This window comes from Portunus trituberculatus, chromosome 49, assembly GCF_017591435.1.
Source record: "Portunus trituberculatus isolate SZX2019 chromosome 49, ASM1759143v1, whole genome shotgun sequence".
In the NCBI taxonomy this organism is placed as follows: domain Eukaryota; kingdom Metazoa; phylum Arthropoda; class Malacostraca; order Decapoda; family Portunidae; genus Portunus; species Portunus trituberculatus.
This window is the reverse complement of record NC_059303.1, coordinates 12,368,307-12,384,112: the sequence shown is the minus strand read 5'-3', so window position 1 is coordinate 12,384,112 and position 15,806 is coordinate 12,368,307. Positions and strand designations below refer to the sequence as shown.

The following is a 15,806-nucleotide window of genomic DNA, read 5'->3' as shown; positions in this document are numbered from 1 at the left end:
TATCTGTGGACAATGAAATGGGCCCGTGACAAAACAGGCAGATAAGCTCAAAAGCGCGGCAGCTGTAGCTTGCTTTGTTTATCAGTGGTGTCACTGAGTGTTGACATGGAACAGTGGCGCACCGGCTAATAGCACACGATAGCTATCGACATCCCTCACACTCATCACATTATCAATCGCTGACGAGTATTGATTTACCAAGCCTATCCACGCTAACGATTACTGACGATATGTTTACCTATGCACTTGCATCTCATGTGATAACACACATACATACACACACACACACACACACACACACACACACACACACACACACACGTATTTCAAAAATATAAGCGTGTACTCACCAATGACGGCCAGGGCGAGGAAAGTGGTGGCGTGCTTCCTGGTGACGGCAGGATCACAGCCGAGGAAAGGAACCCTGCACAGGAGGTGATCGACGAAGTCGAAAGCCGTGATAGGCGCCAGATCCCATCCTAGCTTGGAGACGAGCAACAGTTCCCAACTCTGCCAGAAAGAAAGTGATGTATTAAATAAAGGGAAAATGAAGATCTATGAAATACCAAGTTTTGTAATGTTATTGGTAAAATACAACGCTTGAATGCGGAAGTCCTCGTCAGTTCTTAGCAGGATACAAAGCGACCACAATGCACCCGACACGCCCATCTCAAATTATCCGTCAAAGGACATTCTGTGCGGCCCAAACACAGTGACAGCGACACAGTGGCACCAGCAGCTACACTTCCATTCACTGCTGCTTGCTTCCGTCCCTACAAGGTATAGATAAAAAAAAAATATGGGTCAGGAGCATCCTGGAGACTCTATAGTGAAAGGAAGCCCACTAGGCCTAAGGGGAACGAGCCCCTGAGAAGGACAACGGAGGCGACGACGGAGGAAAAGGAGGAGGCGGACTGGGGAAACCCTCTTCCTTTTCTTGCCCCGAGGGGACCACCTGCGCCGCACGCCCTGTACTACAATCAACCTATGACGGGTTATGATTATGTGCCGTACAGGTACCAATTTTGCCGTTTAGGAAAATAAAAGCGACCGAAGGGGAAGCCGGGAAGGTAGAGAGCAGAAAGGCTTAGAGGAGCAAAGATGAGGCACCGATAGGAAAAAAAAGTGAATCGGGCGCTTTGTTAAAAAAGGAAATAAGAGGCAGGAGGTCTGCGTGTTGTACTCAAGGGTAACACACACTCGACCCTTCACGAGAGTGGCGAAAGTTCCAGATGCCAAGAACACCTTGTGCAAAAAGCCATAATCTTTAACAGTATCTCGGGTTTTCTGGCTCCGGCAGATAGCAAAGTAGTTAAGTTTATCATTATTGTCTTTTCACGAGCAGGAAACAACTGGTGTCGAAAACAGTTTGGTAATAACTCACAGGCGAGGCCAGATGCTGCCAGTGCCCGTGCGGGGAGCGAGGCGGTCAGTGGGATGGTGATAATTATACTTGGGCCACGGACAGGTCAGGGACACCCACTCATTCATTCGACTCTTCATTAAATTCCATTTGCCTAAACTGTATTGACGCAAAAACAACCCACTCACTTTCACGCGAGCACCAACACGGAGAAAATACCTCCTTCCCACCAGGCGCCTCTCCTCCCCCGTGAACACCACTCAGCTGCTGAAAGACGCCGCCAGAAGTAATAGTAAACAAATACTGACTTGGGATCGGCTCTGGAGGGGTCAAATTATACAGACAGCTGCCAGCACCTAGTCGGGGTCACTGGCTGTAAACGCTGTACACGGGTCAAGTCAGGTCACGATGAGGTTGTCGGCTGGTGTTTTTCGTGTTTACCTAATTAGTGTTGAATTTTAATGATTAGAGACGGGAGACTAGGTACGTACGTTCATCCAACACTGAACTATGGGTTTGTTTTTATTTATTTTTTTTTTTTTTCTGGGAGCATTACATGTTCAAAATAAAACTCCTCCTTTCAAGATACATGTAATTTTCAAATGCACCTTCACTTAAATAGTCTGTTAATAATAGTCTAGGCTTTAAATGGTGTGTCTTGGCTGTGCACAAATTAGGTCATGTTACCCACAATAGAAAGCATATCAGGTCAAGATCCTAGGAGATAGGTCAGGCCGAGGGGAGCCTTGCCGCCTCACATTACCAGCTGGGGAGGAGACACTTGGGGCAACACGAAGGCCCAACGGGAAAACGAGGTCAAATTCCAAATGAAATCTCAGCTTAAGAAAGATCCTCTGTTGTCCTGAATAATGTCCAACGAGATACTGGTGCTCGTGTTTCAGGAATGAAGAGGACATATGGTGTAGAAGGTTGACAGGGCGAGAGGGGATGGCTGTAGGGCGAGACAGGGCCACATCATCAAAATATCGTTATGATAATGGGGTATCAGTTGGTGTAGTCATCACGCTGCTCTTGATAATGATGTAATACAATGTGACACTTAATCAAGGTAATGAAACGAGCCTCTCTTAGAGTTAATGATGGTCACGTCACACGGCAGGACTGTCCCTCGATCTTCTAGTGTTTTAAGAGGACCCCATTACCTGTGGACGAGCAAACGGAAAACATTTGCGTAACGAAGTGAATCAACAAGCTGAGCTCTCGAGCTTCGGCAGGAAGGGTTAAATTAACAGAGAAGAGGAAAAGAGGAAGGAAGAGAAGGCTTGTTTGGACGAGGGTGTGGGAGCAGATGCGTCTGCCCAGCGGTAAGTGGTCACAGCGAGGAGCGGGAAGGGTTCAGCCTCTTATGTGTACCCTCTCCTGCAGTGCCCGGCCGGTACCTGCAGTGACCGTCTCACCTCCTTAAGTGCCTCTCCTTATAGCACACATTTCCCAGCTACTCAGTGCCTCTCCCATTGACCACAACAGCTGAAGGGGGTGAGCAGGTCACCTTCACGGCATAACTGAGGCAGAAACGAAGAGGAGGCACCGCCGAAGGCTCCTCTTACACTACAAACACAATTCTGAGCCTCGCCGCTCCTAAACACCGGGCAGCTCTTACTAACTTATGGAAGGTAAACATTCTAAAGATACTGCAGTGAAAGGACCCTTCATACCCTCCTCGCTCCGGGAGGCAGAGAGGTCGGAAATTTAGCTAAACAGAAAGAGGAAAATTAGGATGGGGAGGAAATATTACTATACGTGTACAAAATGTGATTTCAAGTGTAACACAGAGAGCGGAGGGGAGGAGGGGGGTGCAAAGAGACGAGCGGAAGACCTGGTTTCCCTGACTGTATGATTGGCCGGAGACAATGGAGGAAAGCCGCAGCCTGTTCTCCTAGGTAAAGGTCCTTGGCCGGAAGGGTGAATGTCAGGAGGCGGTGGCGGCCTCGGCAGGGGACAGGGCCACACACTCCGACAGGCTATTCTCACGGGGATAAGGGCAACGTGACCATACCAGAGCAATATGGCAACATGAAATATTAAGGATAACAAATTGTGATATAAAGAAATAAGTCAATAAAAGAAAAGGCAAGCGCTCAGGATTGCAGAGGAAAAAACGAACAATAATGGAAAAATCGAAAATACTTTAGAATGCAATAATAGTCACGTGAGGAGGTCAGAAGCCTTAGGAGTAGTGAAGTTATTGAAGACCTGTCAGCCTCAAGCCTCCCGCCTAGCTACCCTGTAAAGAGGTAATGTCATCTAGGATGTGGGCTGCCCTCGCTTTACCCTGCGCCCTTCTTCCTTTTACTCGTACTCCTTTTCTATCTCATTCGTGCCTTCTGTCTTTTCTCTTTCTCGACGCCGTTCTCCTTCTCCACCTCTCCTTTACCGACCGCCATACTCCTCCCCCTCGTTGCGTCATGTTGGGTCCGTGTCTGCCTCAGCTCCCCTGAGAGGCAAGCACAAGTGAGAAAGAGAGAGAGAGAGAGAGAGAGAGAGAGAGAGAGAGAGAGAGAGAGAGAGAGAGAGAGAGAGAGAGAGAGAGAGAGAGAGAGAGAGAGAGAGAGAGAGAGAGAGAGAGAGTTCTGGGGAAAGGGAGATACAATAAACGCCACCTCCCGTTAACGAGTTAGCCACACAGGTGAAAGTGTATGGCCACAGGTGTCAATCGTATTTCAGAAGTGTCACCAAACATGGCTAAAAGGGAGTCTCATGTGAAAAGTAAACACTAACTGGGAAGGGTAAGCTCGACCCATCCCCAACCTGTGGTAGCAAGCTGGACTCTGGGCCTTTGTGGATCCTCGTAGTTGTGGTGGCGTTAAGGTAGTCACACTAGGAACGCCAGATATTCTCTCGTTCAGTATTGCCTCAAGGCAACACTCGAGGCTCTATGACCTGGATGATCACAAACCTTAGCCGTCTTTGAGAGCCTGGCAGTGACAGTAGAAAGCAGGCGTGGTGCAATGGATCAGAGAAAGAGAAATCGAGTAGCAAGGCAGTGTGAGGGATGCTGTATTGTTTGGGCAACTGTCGGGGCCTTTGAAGTGACCCAGCGAGCGTCTCTGGGTGATTGCCTCGCCCTGGGAGTCGTGCTGGTATCAAAGTTTATTCAGGCTTTCCTCGGAGACTGATATGATAAAATTTTCAGGAAGGGAAAAGATAGCGGCCATGATAGCCTTGCCAAGTGATTCTTTTGCTCTCGAGAGAAGAAACGTATATCAGGAATCATTTGTATAACTCTGCCAGGCTCCTTCAGACGAGGAACCTGACGGACGGGTTTGAAGGGCTGCCCATGCACAGTGAATGTCGCGGGAAGGTGAGTCACAGACACAGCAGCGGCCGGCAGAGAGTGATTGACGAGTCACAGGGAAGGGTGAGTAAATGGCACAGATGAGGAGTTTACAGGTCAACTTAACGCTCGATCGAACTTCCCAGAGAGAGAGAGCTACTCCTGACCCCCGACCTGTCGTGTTACTTCTACAGAGGAATGCCAGTCAGGATGTTAGGAAGCAGCGTATAGGAAGGAAACTAAGCTAGTGAATAACAGTGCGACAAGAAGAAAATGTTTTAAAAACTATGACGTAAAACTTATTGTGAAAGACTTGTATGTTTAATTAATCTTAACATATATAATGTATCACGATGTCATTCATTACTGAGCGTCACCGACCGGTGGGGGATGGGGGCTAAGGGTCTGCGTGGTGGCGCCGCGCCGTGAGTACACTTATTAGTGCACCGTCATTCAGTTCACCACTTGGATTTTCCAGGTGAGCTGCTCCAAAGCCCCACAAGGGAAAAAGCATGTGCAATCTCACACATGGCCAGTCACAAGCCCCATTAGTTAACATTACGTGAGTTGCAAGGCCAGCCCAGGACCACTGCCATACACACAAGGGTGGCAAAGAGGGAGAGAAGTACCGCAAATGATTTCGTTCCCATCAGCCTGGGACATGAGTGGACAAATTTGCCATCTTTGTGATCAGATGGGTCTAAAAATATACCACAATGGTCCTTCTGTTAGAATTAACTTATATGAACTGAATTTCTGATTTCCCAATTCCTTTCACATAAAGTTCACCAGCACTCCGTTTACAGTTGGCTGCTTGTCCTTCCCTGCGGCTGCAGTTTGTATGCTCGGCTGGCTACACCTTATTGTGCGCGACACTCCACAAATGGATGAGTTTCCCTCTATGAACATTAAGGTCCCAGGAAGGAGAGAATCAATCATATTAACTTGTGAGTGAGACGCGACGAGGACCGCGTTCAGGCACGGGGATGACAAGGCAGTGTGCCATGCGTGGGTGGTTGGGGAAACATACAAGAGTAAGGAAAATGCTTTGTAACACACACACACACACACACACACACACACACACACACACACACACACACACACACACACACACACACACACACACACACACACACACACACAGGACGGCAAGGCAGTAGAGGCCCAGCCGTCCCTCTATGATGGATAGGGTGAGTTGCTGGTATTGTCACCAAGCCTCCCCCTCCCTCTATAATCCTGCGCTGCCCGTCCATTATGGTAGCATTACCCGGCGGTAGAGGCATACCCACCCCGCCGCCTTTGCTGTTGCCGACATGTTAGTAAGGAAATGGAGAAAAGTCTGTCCATCTTTACAACAAATTTTTGCAGATGCACATCATTGCTTTTCATACTATTGATTTTGTTGATGTGCTGATGATGCGTCGTCCTGCACTGCAGCAAATAATTTATATGGTCCACGTAATAAACACCTTAATGACCAGTTTCCCGCCGCAGCAGAGAACGTTAGGGCAGTTCAGGGTCACACAGCTGGGAGAGTGTGTGGTGGAACACTTGTCGAGCAAGTAAATGAGTCTGGTGCTTGCGAATATCATGTAGACAGGTGTGTAAGAGATGCAGATGTGGGGCAGACACGTGCGTCAAACAGGTGTGGATACATTTTTAGTCTAGACACGTGTGGGAAATATAGAGCGTGGAGGGAGATCAATACGGATAATTGGGGCGGTCTGTGCACACCTCGCAGAGACGCACAGTCATCGGGAACCTTGAGAGACCATTATCAATTATCGAAAGGTAAGATACAATAAATTATCACCTTCCGGCGGCGGCGTCCTGAACCTCGGGAGACATAATTACTAGGTATGCCCACGGCCGTCCTGTCCCCCCAGCACCCAGCCTCCTTCCCACCAATCAACCGTCTACTCTTATCTAGCAGCTTGAATAAGGAGGAAACATAATGTAATATCACCAATTTTGAAACGTACCAAAAAATATATACCGATTCATTTATACTAGTTAGATACAAATTTTAACAGTGATTTCTTGTGTTAAAGCAATGCATTTTTTTAACGGGTGAGTGAAGAAGATAAGGCGGGAACCAAGGAGGGTGGCGGCACTTCTGTCACCCCGCCACTCTCCTTCCCTCCCCTCCCTCCTTGCCGGAAATCACTAGTGTCAGTTACAGTAGTAGTTTAGGCATACCAGGGCTGACCCGACCCAAGGCGGCTTTAGTCCCCCTGGAGGGTCACTGGTCACGCCGCCGAGACGTGTTTTAGGCGTTATGGCAGCACATCCGGTCCCATCCAGGTCGGCATTCCCCGACGCCGGGGATTCCTCACACACGTTAAGTAAGCTGACCCAAGATGCTCATGTTATTTTTCTTAATCTCAGTTTCCTATTCCACATCCGTAGCTCCATCTTTCCTTTCTCTCTGGCCGCTGCGGCACACAAGGAAAGGAGGCGAGGGCCATCCCTTGGCTCAAGGGAAACAATGTGCTGTGTCTCGTATGGCGTTATCATATCAGGTGTCAGACGGGAAGAAGCCCCTGACCTGGGAACGACCTGATGGAGACCTGGTGACCTTCGGCTCCTAAAACTAGAGAAGGGAAGTGCCAGACGCCAGAAAGAATGAGACGAAGTGATATATGTCCCTAATAGAGTCTTGTTATTACGCGAGGGATCGAGGAAAGGGAAGGTTCTTGGACTCGACACCGACACCACCAGCACCACCACAGCTTCCGCCACAGTTATAAATTTCATTACGACTATGCATTTATAGAGAAAGAAATGCTTATTAGAGGGAGGGCGCTATGAACTTTGTCTGGTCCTCGAAAACTCTTTGGCTCCGCCTTCCTTTCCCCTTAGGCAGCTTTTCCCGCGCTATCTAAGAATTGCCGCCAAATCCTCCACCTGAATGGGATGAGAGGGAGAGGGGAAGGGAGGGAAAAAATGGGAAACACACACACACACACACACACACACACACACACACACACACACACACACACACACACACGGAGTAAGATGACACTAGTTGATACATGTATGTAGTGGAGGCACGACAGGCAACGCGGGAAATATCTACACACCGGCACTACATCGACTTATCTGTAATCGATATTGTTCCTGTGTTGTGTTATTTGGCGCGCAGCGAGCCATCGGAGGCATTGTTGTGCTGCCGGCGATCGATAACACGTGCCGGCATTGCTCGCGTGGAAATTACTATATGTCGAGAACTTTTTGTTTGTTGAAAGTGATAGGGTGTACCAACGCTTACTAAATTTAGGTTAAAAGTTGGAAATGTGAAGTCCTGGGGAGGGGGAGGATGTAAATGACAATCAATGAGTAAGTCTGAGGGTGGCAGGAGGAGAGGGTAACGAGGGAAGGTGATGAAGCTGAAACAATTACTGGAGTGACACGTGCTGCTGTAATAGATCTGTGACTCTCGGAACTTGTGCACATGCCTCCCGCTCCTCCCGCATACCTCGGCCCTGCAGCATCCCTGAGTTACAGTGAGCGACGCTTTCAACATATGGGAAGGCTAAAGTGCGGCATGAGAAATCCAAATTCGCAGAAAGGTACGGACTGGTCGGATCATCTTGGTGGAGGTAATAACAGGGTTGCTAATTAACTACGCGGCTGTAAATTAATGGAAGTCACGTGACATGTGGAGTGTAGGCGTGGTGGCTCCGGGACTCATTAGGTTCACCCCGCCGCTACTCCCACACTCACCCACCTGCTGCAGGAAGTAAGGTGGTGCTAGTGGATGCAGAAGCTACTGTTTCTAAGTACCGTCACCAAGTACCGTCACCTCCTTAATCTGCACCTTGAAGCAGTAACCAGGTAAGGAACACTCCCCCCCCTCGTCTATCCCAGCAGGTCCCGGCCACCGTCTCGCCTGTGCTGGCCTCAAGTGCAGCCACAAAATATACCATGAAATTCCAAGGTGGGCCATATATCTCCTTCCACTGCGGGCGTGAGAGCGGCCATCCTCCGCCTTCCAGCCCACCAGCTTGTCTGTGTTGTTTCCGCCGTCATGCTTAAGTCGCCATAAAGTTGCTGATTTTACAGCCTGATAGCACCGCCTTGCCCTCCACGACCATGAAAGTGCGAGGGTCTCGAAAAAAAAAACAGTTGAGGGCGGTAGGCCTAGTAACCCCTTATTTTTTGCACCATAATAATTTTTTTTTGTTTTCAGCCTATGTGAGTGCCGGCCAGAAACCCTCGCACGGCCTTATGATAGGAGCAGGAGGGGCGGATGTAGGAGGAGGGAAATGTCTGTGTCTTGATTTATGTACACGTAGACAATGGGCGGCTACATGAATGGTACTGTCCTTAATCTTCATACATGCATCTGACATTTCCTTCCCCGTTTGTCTGGGTCCACATTCAGCTTCCGTCTTGGCATCGGGTCAACAACAGATCTGATCTCCCTTTCCTTCCCTCATATCCTCCCCTTTCCCCTTCCTCTCAGCATCAGGTCATCTGTACCCCGCCCCCGCCTCCTGCCTCCTAAGTGTGGTCACGGCCCCTCCCTCCCTCTTCCCTCTGTCAGTATTGGGTCAACTAACTAAAGCCTTTTAGTCATGGTCCTCCGCATTTCCTCTCCTCTCCCATCACCAGAGGGATCCATCATACCCGAGAAAAATACTATGAGGCACCAGTCGCCCTTCCCTGGAGGTGCCACGATGACAAACTTTACAACCTGGAGAAAGCTCTCGCTCTCGTCCTCTATCCTGGCAGAAGGATAAAAATATACGACCCCTTCTCTCTCTCTCTCTCTCTCTCTCTCTCTCTCTCTCTCTCTCTCTCTCTCTCTCTCTCTCTCTCTCTCTCCTCATCTTCTCCCGCTCGCCTCTCATCTTCCTTTTCCTCCACCACCATACACTCTCACGGCCCCTCCGCACCTTCCTTAGGGTGGCGCGGGTGGAGTCGTCGCCGCGGGGAGATGATCGTGTTACTGAGAGGGACAACTTGTCGGTGATACGCAGAGTAATCCAATACTGTCAGTGTTACACAACTTAACGCTAACTCATATACGCTTCCTAACTATTCCAATATCGCGAACTCTGTTAACTGAATTCCTCCTTTGTTCGTCATTTTATCACGTTGTGGTTTCTCATCTTTGCCCTCTCTCTCCTTCCCTCACATATCAACAGAAGATAAAAACTTATACCATGAGAATCACTTATCGAATCCATCGCTTTATTTTTAGAGAAGAGAATATGACTGAAAAAAATGACATTCCCGACACAAACAAAATAAACAAAAAACCAAAGTCAAACCGAGTCGAGGCAAAAAATGGGCTGTGCGGTTAAGCTCCTTTCTAAAATCTCAAAAGTTCCCATGGACAGTCCGGGTAGGCCTCCTCACCTCCTCTCCACCTTTCCTTTCTCCCTATCTCTTTATCTTTCCTACAAGACAACGAAAACATACATTTCATTAAAGGCAACTCCTGTATCGGAACCATGAGTGAGCAGCAGCAAATTCAAGAGGCAGACTGCCCCAGGGGAAGAGACCTTATCCTTGGCTTCAGGCTAAGGGCATCCGGGGGCCTCACAGGGACTGAGCTTTGTTAGGCCTATGTTACATGCTCAGTCCAATTTTGGGGCAAGGCGACAACGATAAGGATTGTTAGTGGGAGCGGTGACTGACGGCCTTGTGTTCCCCGCCCATCAATACATCCGCGTGCTGCACCAAGCTTACCACTCAGGACACACTATATGAAACAACACAAATATAGATTGCTGTTCAGGATATATAATACTGTATGAAACTACACAAATATAGATTGCTGTTCAGGATATATAATACTGTATGAAACTACACAAATATAAATCGCTGTTTAGGATATATAATCATGTAACTTTAAAGAGTATGAAGCAGATTAAAAATGAAAGTAAAAGTGTAATAGCTGTATTTCCTCAACAGCTTTATATTTGTGTAATTGCATTTGATTACATAAAAATGGGCTTTTCTACTCACCCTGATCTCCTGTTGACTGACGGAGTAGTCGGTATAAAAGGTAAGGTTGTCTACGGAGAGTGGTCGACACTGCCGGAGCTTGGACGCCAGCAGGAGACACACTGAACCGAGAAGCTGTAGTTGCGTCCTCTGTATAACGCAGGCACAGAGGAACCTGTCGAAGAGGTTGATGGCCACAGCAAAGACCTGCTCTTCACATCCCTCCTCTTCACACACCTGTGAATGAAGGGAGAAGTGATGGTATTAGGAGTTGCATCTTTTCTTTTCTACTTATGTACTGCGCCTTAAGTAATCATTATTTCACTGGTGTATTGTGTTTTCATTCCTTATGACGATGGAATTACTTGTGACTGAATGCCTTGAGATTCAATCTTCCAGTTTCCGCCTCGTCAATAAGATCACGTAATAGATCTTTTTCAAGCCTTCATTTGAAACCTAACACTTCTGATAATAACTTTTCCATCTCCGACTCACCGTTGTCTAAGGGAGAGCTCGAATTCCACTCAGACCAATGCTGAGAACAGCGTTTTGCTCCTTATGAGACGAGGCTAATATTGAAAGTGTTTTGTTGAGCAGGTAAAACGTCATTTGTTCGGCTTAAGCTGATAACATATAAACGATAAAAAGAGGCAGGGATTCCCGTGTTTACAAGATGGCCTGGGACCATTTACGAAGTTTTAGACTCCATGTGCTATTAATAATGATTGATAATAATGATGATGATAATAATAATAATAATGATAATAATAATAATAATAATAATAAGATAAAATAAAGTAGTAATAATGATAATAATAATAATAACTATTATTATTGTAATCGCTTATCATTTCCTATCAGTGTGATGTCAGACTCGAGGGAGACGAATTCTCATTTCCACTCTCGAGACTTCAGCACGTCGCTCCCACATGCTCCTGGCTGAGCCACGTGAGGCGGCCTACTCCCTCATTCAGCCTCTCCTTGGGTAGGCCTTGGCTGGCGGCCACACATGCACGTCTCCTCGCCCAACATTCGTGGTGAGAGTCCTTATAGGCGATTTACCCAAGCGTTATAGCAGCCAGAGCCTCGCCACCAGGGCTTACGACTTTCCTTTCCCTGCCTCCAAGTGTTCGTAGTGGCGTAGTGGACGAGAATGACCTAAATTTCGAAGACATTTAAAAAGTGGAAGTTGTAGAAGTGTTTATGCGTGTTTTTTTCCTATGTTTCATAAGAGGAAGGGAGGAAGGTGTGAGGCTGCCTGGCGACCCTTCGGGTCCCGACACACGCTCACTGAGACACATAAACAAGGTGATGTAAACAATATAGTCGAAGAAACCGTTACGGAGAGAGAGTGGGGGGGAGGAGGGAAGCCTCTTGATTATTTTTTCTGGAGTTTGGTCAGGAGTAGAGGCTAAGGACAGGAGGGAGAGGGGAGGACAGGGGCTGGAGGACGGAGGGAGGGGAGGGATGCATGGAAGGAGAAGTAGGGAAGGAGGGCAGGGCAAGAAGTGTGCCGGGAAGGCGTTTAATCCCCTAGAGTATCTGCAAATCACATTGATATTCACGTGGAAACATTCTCTAGGGGCACTTAGACTTATGAAATAAGTTACAAGAAATTACTGAGAGACGTTGGCTGCCTTAAAATTTTTGAAGATTTCGGTTGACTAATTAGTTCCAGTTGCCTTCTTAGGCCGAGACGCCATTGTGCCTCCAACAGTCTCCCACATTTGGCCAAATACACCGGTCAGGCCCATTCACAAAACCGGTCAAAATGAATCCATAAAATTTTAACTGATTCCGTTTCTCATAAGCAGAGTGTGCCTTGAGAAAGGGAAGGAAGCTGTGCATTGTGCATAGAGAAGGAAGTTGTGCATTGTATAGGCCTACGTAATTCTAGGCCTAGGCGATGGGCTGGACTTTGACAAATACTGGGACTGTCACATGTATTGAGGAACAGAGGGGCGCCATGTAGGTGTGGACGAGGCAGTGGGGATGGGGGAGAGGAGTCGGGGGACAAGAGCTGGAGTGACGAAGGGGGACGGAGAGGGGAGAGGGAAGAGAGGAAAGGGCTGTACTAAAAATGAATGATTCTCTTTCCAGACCTTTGCTTGTCGAAATTGAAAATAATGATTTTTACTATTCTCGCGTCATTAAATGCTGACAAAAGAAAACCGAGTCCCCGCACTGCCTGGCTCTGATCTGCCCCAGCTGCCAATGATCGTATTTTTACAAACGCCGCACGTGTTAAGACTCGACTCGTGAGGAGCTGGGCAGAGATCTGCAGGATGTGGTTTGAGGAGAGTGTGGACAATTAATGTGTGGTCAACCCCTGGCGAGGCCGGTCAGCCCTCACTCCCTGACCACCTCGAGGGGCGGGGTGCCCGATGTCAGGATGGAGAAGGATGAGCCACCCCACCGGACCGACACTTTCTCCACCTCATTCGTATTTTTTTTTTTTTTTTTTTTGTCAACCATTACCTTTTTGTATCAACAGATTGATTAAAAAATAGGGAAAATAGTTGACAATACTTGAGCAGTGCAAGAACAGGAAGGCTAAATGCAAGAAACTCAAGAAGAGGAGAGTGTGACCCAGTTCAATGTGGCAAACTTCACCACGATTTTAGAAGTGTGTCAGACATGATGAACGTATGTGCGTGTGTGTTTATGTATGAGAGAGAGAGAGAGAGAGAGAGAGAGAGAGAGAGAGAGAGAGAGAGAGAGAGAGAGAGAGAGAGAGAGAGAGAGAGAGAGAGAGAGATTAACAAGGAAGAGAATTAAATAGCTCCATACTGTGAATTATATCGCTAATGTAATTTATAGGCAAGTAAAGAATAGAAATGTCTCGTGACTGCATTGCTCCCTGAGGCAATACACACAGGCTGACGTCTATAGTTGCGTTCGTGGGAAAGAAATCTACGATATATAAATTGAGAGTTATGACAGTACTCGGAAGATGTACAAAACAATGTTAGCAGCATGTATCTGTAGTATTGATAGTAATGACAATGATAATAATAATGATAAATGTATGATGAATTGGCTGTCATGACATCAACATCAACAAGGACTCACTTAGTTGAATCTTAGCAAGATATCTTGTTTTAAGATAAATATTTTACATAAAAGATATTCACAAAAAAAATGCACGTATATACTCACTTCCCACATCCACTTTGTGACAACCTTCCGCATGTAAGGCTGGATGTCACTCTGTATGTGAAGGAAGTAGTTCTGTGGAGGGATGGTGAAGGGCTGCAGTTGCAACAGGTTGTTAAGAATTCTGGAGTCCTCAAGCAGCGTGTTGTCCTGAAGAGCGATGGGTCCCTCCGAGCAGGCGGGAGCCTCTGAACAGTACAAGTCCTCCATCTTCAGAACTGTACTGAGACTAGGATTTGTTAGGCTTAGCCTTAAGTTCAAGGCTTCTGCAGGACCCAGATTCCTCTAGAACATGAGTTGTGCTTTTACGCAGAGGCAGCAAACACACGAAGTAACACTTGAGACAGACTGTCACAGCAAATCCAAACTCGGTGCACTTGTAGCATCAGTCACCTTGCAAAAATATTTCTTATTTTGTAAAAAACAAAAATCACAGTGTCACTTAATTAGCAATATACTGCTAAATTCTCAAATGTCTGTAGCACACGAATGTATTCAATAACACTTGTGTTGATAATTGGTAAAGTCCAAAGTCCGGTGCACACGTAAGAACAGCCAAGTTATGTTGTGCAGAGAGCGAGGAACACACACCCAACTTCCTCGTCTCCACAGCACACACTGACTAGTTCAGAAGTCAGGGAGGGTCTGCCGGCCCAGTCGCTCTCTGGCAGCTGCTCCCGTCAGACTCAGCCAGACAGCGATGCCAGATGTCGCATTAAGAACTCGACATCCTAGGAGATATCCGCTGCCAAAATTTAAAACATCACGAATATCTGACATCGAATTTTAGATATTGTTTTCTGGATGCTAGTCACATGGCTGTTAGGCTTCGAGTTTGTATTATGGACAACAAAGATACCCAAGCTGAGGAAAGCGTTATTCATCTTCGGCATCCACCACCTCCACTCATTGAAGGCATCAGATTTCCACCATGCTGTTTTATGATAAAAAGCTAACTCTTAAGAGTGGTACTTGTGTAGAGTGTGTTAATATACAAACGCACATATTGGACATGATTAATTAGAGAATTCACTTAAAGAGATATCAATGCTGAAAAATAAATATATACAAAGGCAGAACTTTCGAAATCATAACAGTGAAATGTGGAAGAAAAACAATATTTCCTGTGAGTTGGATGTCTTCACGACCCCCTCGAAGACTTGCCCACTGCCTGCACTGCATGTTGCCTACAGTATATCAGTGACAATTCCAAGAACACGAGCATTTGCAGTGGTGGATGCTGAGATGGAGCTCTGGGATGAGAAGTCTTGGGGATGGAAGGAATAAGAGTCAGAATGGGGCGCCTCAACCACCAGCTGCCGGCAGTGTGTAGCCGCTACTTCGTATACAATAAGGATCCCTCGGCGCCAGGACTTAGAGAGGGAAATACTTCACCACCAGGCTCAGTGGACGCACGAGGGAAACCGGATGTCAATAAAGTAAATTTCCCTCAACACTCAAACGAAAAATTAGTTGCGTGTTCCTGTCACCACACGTCGATAGTGTCTTTCCGGCAAGATTCAATTGGTTTTAGTGCAATGCTTATAACCACTGATGTCATTGTTATCATCATCATTATCTCTCTCTCTCTCTCTCTCTCTCTCTCTCTCTCTCTCTCTCTCTCTCTCTCTCTTATTTATACCATACCATGTAACTGTTGTACTAATGGTAATGACAATGATAATAATGATAATGATAAATGTAAGAGTATGATGAACTGGCTGTCATGACATCAACATCAACAAGGACGCACTTAGTTGAATCTTAGCACGATATCTTTTAAGAAAAATCTCTCTCTCTCTCTCTCTCTCTCTCTCTCTCTCTCTCTCTCTCTCTCTCTCTCTCTCTCTCTCTCTCTCTCTCTCTCTCTCTCTCTCTCTCTCTCTCTCTCTCTGTGTCTGTGTGTGTGTGTGTGTGTGTGTGTGTGTGTGTGTGTGTGTGTGTGTGTGTGTGTGTGTGTGTGTGTGTGAGGAAAGTGCTGATATATTTTTTCCTGAAAGACAAGTTGTCCTCATTTAATAGAGTGAA

General features: G+C 46.9%; 1 protein-coding gene across 1 annotated transcript in view; it reads right to left on the bottom strand.

Moving 5' to 3' along the window:
- The window catches only part of LOC123499329 (G1/S-specific cyclin-D2-like), a 37,027-nt gene extending 22,594 nt beyond the window's left edge, over window positions 1-14,433 (bottom strand). The window contains exons 1-3 of the mRNA XM_045247205.1: window positions 13,782-14,433; window positions 10,644-10,859; window positions 351-510 (exon numbers count right to left, since the gene is read on the bottom strand). Coding sequence (XP_045103140.1) covers window positions 351-510; window positions 10,644-10,859; window positions 13,782-13,988 — 583 coding nt within the window. The 5' untranslated portion in view covers window positions 13,989-14,433. The remainder of the gene's footprint in view (window positions 1-350; window positions 511-10,643; window positions 10,860-13,781) is intronic.
- Between the last annotated feature and the right edge of the window lie 1,373 nt (window positions 14,434-15,806).